The 6561-nt window shown below is 36.8% G+C and overlaps 1 protein-coding gene across 1 annotated transcript; it reads right to left on the minus strand.

Annotated features, from left to right (window-relative positions):
* Positions 1-289: 289 nt before the first annotated feature.
* LOC115066706 (uncharacterized) lies at positions 290-1578 on the minus strand. The gene has a single exon (XM_049455090.1). The coding sequence runs from the start codon at positions 1519-1521 to the stop codon at positions 550-552; it is 972 nt and encodes a 323-aa protein (XP_049311047.1). The 5' UTR covers positions 1522-1578; the 3' UTR covers positions 290-549.
* Positions 1579-6561: the final 4983 nt, after the last annotated feature.

Here is a 6561-nt window from a genome sequence, read left to right on the forward strand (position 1 = left end):
CCCGAGGAAACCCATGCAACCCCTTTACGTCCATGTACTCATGTAAGGGTAGATGATAATTGGTTTCTATAAAGCGGTGTTGAGTTCTACATTAAAATAACAAACACATTTGATATAGGCTTACAGAAGTTCTCCGAAAATCGGATATTTCAGTTCAAATTCGGCAGAATTTACGGAGCAACATTTGTATAAAAAATATGTCGGAAGGAAAAAAAGCCTTCAGAAAGAAATTCTGTGGTTTCATGGTGGAATTTAATATCGCATATTTGAAAAAGTATTAACTCACAAATTATGTATCTAAATATTTTTATTATTCTCACTTGAAAAATTTAATGATTCACTCTGTATAAGTTTTGCTAATAAATTTGAAGAATAATTCTATGAAAGGTATTAAAATCACAGCAATTGATATCAGTTCAGGCATGCAAAGGCATTACGATTTACATTCACGCACCGAGATAAGTAAAACAACTACAACGTTATTGTGTTTATACAACACTTTCACAGTTTCTATATAATCCTTATCGTATTTCCTTTGCTATTTGCGTTTTAAGCAAATCCACTTCTTATATCAATTGCAAACGTGCTCTCGGTTGGCGCTGCAGTTACAGTGGCGTCGGTCGTTGAAATTGCGCCTGTGTTATTCACTGTTGTTGTTTCATATGTTTTTGTTGTTTGTTCCGTAATTTCTCCAGTTGTTGTTTCATATGTTTTTGTTGTTGGTTCCGTAATTTCTCCAGTTGTTGTTTCATATGTTCTTGTCATTGGTTCTGTAATATCCGCAGTTCTCTCAGCAGACTCGGTTGTAGTTGGTGGGACAGCACGCGTTGTTGTAGGAGTTGTTGGTGTAATAATTATAACGGCATCTTCTTTTGGTTCACCTCCGACTCTTCGTGGTGGTCCACTATTTTCCCACTCAGGTATGCCGTTATTAGTATTCTCAAAGATTGCAGTCTGTCCGAAACTGCCAGCTTCATAGCCTGCGCCTTGTACATTTTCTCCATTTAGGTCGGGATCCGCAGCCATTGGTCTATGGCAACCATGCCACCTAGGGTGATGTCTTCTGTCATGCGGATTATTTGGATTATGCCAGGGATGGTTTACGATTACTGAATCTTGAGTTAGCGCCACATTTACTCTAGGCGGTCCAAAAGGTCCAGCTGCAGGGTTCAATACGAATGGTGGTGCATTTCCCACACTATTAGTATTGAATTCTTCAGAACTGTGAAAATTTGGCTGTGCAACTACAAAATCTTTGTGGGGACCATATCCGGGACGGTGTCGGAACCGATGTCTTTCCCATGGATGTCGTTCCACTTGCACTGCCATGTATCCTCCATTCACGCCGTCAAATCTAATGGTGTCTGGTGGTTGCCGAAATGGTGGGATGTTGTAACCATGTGTTAGAGTGTGTAATATACGCAAACCCGTGGGTTGAGCTGATATGTATTCAATGCCACCGCATGCGTAATATAACAAAAATATTGCACTGCTTAAGAACCACGAATTTCGAGCGCTCATTTTAGAGCCGGAATGCTATTAACACGAATATTTTGCTTTGACTAAGCTTAATTGCCACATTTGAAAACAATTTAAATTTTAAAATGCTTATCAATTTCTACGGCATAAAATGACAACAGCAAGGTTCAGGTTATCAACCAAATTATTTTTAAATACAAACCTATACTAGGTGATTTTTATTGCGTATATTGCGATTTGATTGAACTAAACTGAAATTTATAACACTGAAAGAAAATAACAGCGCGTTATTCTCTAAGATGCGTACTGGCGAATCAACTATGGGGGTGAACTTAATATTTATCCTCAACCTGCTGGACCATCCACCAATAGCAGTTTTTTATGGCAATTGCCAAGAAAGATTTCCGAATCTTGTGCCTTGTCGTTGTTGATATCAATATATCAAACGCCTTTATCCTTGGTAAGTCTTTGGTAAAGAGAATTTGTCAATAGTCCAGTGCATCAAGAAGCCGTGAATGATATTTGAACTACCATTTACCTCTAGCAAAATTAAGGTCTACCTAATTTCTTTATGCTAAATTTCGTAAACACGAAGGCTTAGAATATAGTGGCTGTTTGAGACTTTACAGCTAAGATAATTGAGTCTTCGCGTACCTGAGTACCTTTTTTCTTACGCTAGGTATGATCTGACCCATTTTCTTAAGAATTCCGATGGATAGTTTACACGGAGATGTATCTTTTTCAATAGCCTTTTCTTCATAGATCAGGTGTGAGTTGTATCAAGATGACAAGTTATTTTAGTTAATAGTTAAGTAAAGGGTGATTTTTTAAGAGCTTGATAACTTTTTTTAAAAAAAAAACGCATAAAATTTGCAAAATCTCATCGGTTCTTTATTTGAAACGTTAGATTGGTTCATGACATTTACTTTTTGAAGATAATTTCATTTAAATGTTGACCGCGGCTGCGTCTTAGGTGGTCCATTCGGAAAGTCCAATTTTGGGCAACTTTTTCGAGCATTTCGGCCGGAATAGCCCGAATTTCTTCGGAAATGTTGTCTTCCAAAGCTGGAATAGTTGCTGGCTTATTTCTGTAGACTTTAGACTTGACGTAGCCCCACAAAAAATAGTCTAAAGGCGTTAAATCGCATGATCTTGGTGGCCAACTTACGGGTCCATTTCTTGAGATGAATTGTTGTCCGAAGTTTTCCCTCAAAATGGCCATAGAATCGCGAGCTGTGTGGCATGTAGCGCCATCTTGTTGAAACCACATGTCAACCAAGTTCAGTTCTTCCATTTTTGGCAACAAAAAGTTTGTTAGCATCGAACGATAGCGATCGCCATTCACCGTAACGTTGCGTCCAACAGCATCTTTGAAAAAATACGGTCCAATGATTCCACCAGCGTACAAACCACACCAAACAGTGCATTTTTTGGGATGCATGGGCAGTTCTTGAACGGCTTCTGGTTGCTCTTCACCCCAAATGCGGCAATTTTGCTTATTTACGTAGCCATTCAACCAGAAATGAGCCTCATCGCTGAACAAAATTTGTCGATAAAAAAGCGGATTTTCTGCCAACTTTTCTAGGGCCCATTCACTGAAAATTCGACGTTGTGGCAGATCGTTCGGCTTCAGTTCTTGCACGAGCTGTATTTTATACGGTTTTACACCAAGATCTTTGCGTAAAATCTTCCATGTGGTCGAATAACACAAACCCAATTGCTGCGAACGGCGACGAATCGACATTTCACGGTCTTCAGCCACACTCTCAGAAACAGACGCAATATTCTCTTCTGTACGCACTGTACGCATTCGTGTGGTTGGTTTAATGTCCAATAAAGTAAACTGAGTGCGAAACTTGGTCACAATCGCATTAATTGTTTGCTCACTTGGTCGATTATGTAGACCATAAATCGGACGTAAAGCGCGAAACACATTTCGAACCGAACACTGATTTTGGTAATAAAATTCAATGATTTGCAAGCGTTGCTCGTTAGTAAGTCTATTCATGATGAAATGTCAAAGCATACTGAGCATCTTTCTCTTTGACACCATGTCTGAAATCCCACGTGATCTGTCAAATACTAATGCATGAAAATCCTAACCTCAAAAAAATCACCCGTTATTATTTGGCATTTCAACTTCATTGCGAGAATTCACATTCTAAAGAATGTGTTTCGCGCGCTTCGCTCAGCTTATGGTGAACATAATTGGCCTACTGAATGTACTTTTTGTAACAGCATCACCTAACTTCAGACCCGGCATTCATTATTGGATAATATTCGACCAAATAAACCAGCACGCGGTACAGAAAATATTGCAGCCGTAGCTGAGAGTGTACGCGAAGACCGTGGAGAGTCAATTTGGCATCGTTCGCAGCCACTTAGACTGACTTGGCGCATTTTACGTCGAGATATTAAATTTAAAGTGTACAAAATGCAGCTTGTGCAAGAACTGAAGCCGCACGACCTTCCCAAACGACATCGCTTCGCTCTATTAGCCTTTGAAAAGTTCCAAGAAGATTTGCTGTTTTCGAGCCAAATTCTGTTCAGCGATGAGACACATTTCTGTCCCAACGGGTATGTAAACAAGCAAAATTGCCGCATTTGGGAAAAAGATCAAACTGAAGAGGTTAAGAGCTGCCATTTCGTCTGTAAAAAGCAACGATTTAGTGTGGTTTGTGGGACGTTGGAATCATCGGTCCATATTTCTTCAAAAATGATGCCAGTGAGAACGTAATCGTCAACGGCGACCGTTATCGCGTCATGATAACAGACTATTTAATGCCTGAAATTGAAGCTCGCGTTCTCGGCGACATTTGGTTTCAACAAGATGGGGCCACTTCCCACACATCGCATCAATCAATGGATTTATTGAGATAACACTTCGGGGAGCAAATAATTTCATGTTCTGGACCGGTTGATTGGCCACCAAGATCGTCTGATATCACACCTTAGATTTTTTCCTGTGAGAATATGTAAATATCAAGAAGAAAATGTAAAGTCTAACGTCTATGCGGACGGTATTGCTCGAAAAAGTCATTGAAAATTGGACTCAACGTATGGACCACCTGAGACGTAGCTGCGGCCAACATTTGAAAGAGATAATTTTCAAAAAATAAATGCCAAAGAATGTGCCTTCGAATAGAAATAACTATTTCCACTAAATTTGTGGTGTCTGTCTTGTTTCTTTAAAAAAGTAGAGAACATCGAAATGAATCACTCTTTATAGACATGTGGACCTCAAAGACAAAACGAATTGCTGATAAGTTGAAATGAGGCGAATTTCTAAATGCGTGACTAACCAAAGTCGATCTTAAGTAGTCATTATGAATTGTGAAATAATTTACCACATATTTCGAGTAATTGTGTCTATATACTCTTTCGATTAATTTCTCAATTCCCAAATACTGCTATTTGTTGTTGTTGCTTCTACACTTATTATGCAGATATTTTTAAAACTTTTAAATGAAATGTTAGCCAAATGTGAGTACGCTCTCTGTTTGCTCGCAGATTCACTCTCTCGTTTGCTTATTCACCAAGAGAGAAACGAGAGAGCAAATAACTCTTTTGAGGTATTAGGAAGCCTGATAACAATTTTCAAAAGTTGTGAAATCATCGTTTTATTTCCGGAAATTAGTTTTACGCTTCGAATTTGTTTATATGCTTGAGAACATCTGCACTCCCTGAGAATGCTAAAAGCACTCGTTATCAGGAAATCCATGTTTTTATACTCACGCAACATGTTGCTACAAAGCATAATCGTTTTGTTTACAGCTCTTACAAACTACTAATGCTAAGTCAACCTAACTTGCTGAAAAAAAGTCCCTTTAGTCTTTCTTCATACTTTGTAAAATTGGCGAAATAACATGACAACCACGCCTATTTCCCATAAAAAATACTTTTAATTTCTAAGCTGTGAGGTTACAACCGAACATAGTTCTTTCTTCGTTGTTTATTCCGATTTTTATACTCCCGTATCATATTTAAGTTTAAATATAGGTATAAGTTTAAGTTTACGTTTACGTTTAAGTTTAAGTTTAAGTTTAAGTTTAAGTTTAAGTTTAAGTTTAAGTTTAAGTTTAAGTTTAAGTTTAAGTTTAAGTTTAAGTTTAAGTTTAAGTTTAAGTTTAAGTTTAAGTTTAAGTTTAAGTTTAAGTTTAAGTTTAAGTTTAAGTTTAAGTTTAAGTTTAAGTTTAAGTTTAAGTTTAAGTTTAAGTTTAAGTTTAAGTTTAAGTTTAAGCTTAAGTTTAAGTTTAAGTTTACGCTTAAGTTTAAGTAAGCATAAGTATAAGTATAAGTATAAGTATAAGTATAAGTATAAGTATAAGTATAAGTATAAGTATAAGTATAAGTATAAGTATAAGTATAAGTATAAGTATAAGTATAAGTATAAGTATAAGTATAAGTATAAGTATAAGTATAAGTATAAGTATAAGTATAAGTATAAGTATAAGTATAAGTATAAGTATAAGTATAAGTATAAGTATAAGTATAAGTATAAGTATAAGTATAAGTATAAGTAAGGTATATGTATAAGTATAAGTAAAAGTATAAGCGCTAAAAGTAATGGTAGTAAAATCCACTCTAAAATGGAAATTTTCTGAATACTTTGGTTATTTTAGCAATTCCCTTCAAATTACATATGCAAGAGATCGAGCATGATTTGAGAGAATATTTATTTTTGAGTATTTATTTTTCGGTTCCACCCGAATATAGGCCTCACCTATAGGGGTTTCCTAACGGAGAGCTGAGTTGAAAAGCCTGCTGAGATTTATTCAAATCTGATAGCGAGGCGTAATGTTTGGAAATAATGAATTTAGTGTTATTCGAATGGGCAACGGTACAATATGGGAGTACGGACAATAATATTATTATATACTTATACAACAGTAGTATTTCTGTTGTGCTGTGTATTCACAAGTGTTTCCACGCTATCCACTGATTGGTCACATTACTCATATCAGGATATTGAAAACACACGGCAAAGAACATGGGCACCAGTGGCACGTCCGCCCCAATCTTCGCGACATGTTCCAACGCCTCCATCAAGAGGTAAAAGACGGCAATGACATTAAATGTTTA

Source organism: Bactrocera dorsalis, chromosome 4, assembly GCF_023373825.1.
Source record: "Bactrocera dorsalis isolate Fly_Bdor chromosome 4, ASM2337382v1, whole genome shotgun sequence".
Classification (NCBI taxonomy): Eukaryota; Metazoa; Arthropoda; class Insecta; order Diptera; family Tephritidae; genus Bactrocera; species Bactrocera dorsalis.

Bases quoted from the DNA above. Each gene is read 5' to 3' on its own strand.
- LOC115066706 (XM_049455090.1), bottom strand. From the start codon at position 1,521: ATGAGCGCTCGAAATTCGTGGTTCTTAAGCAGTGCAATATTTTTGTTA.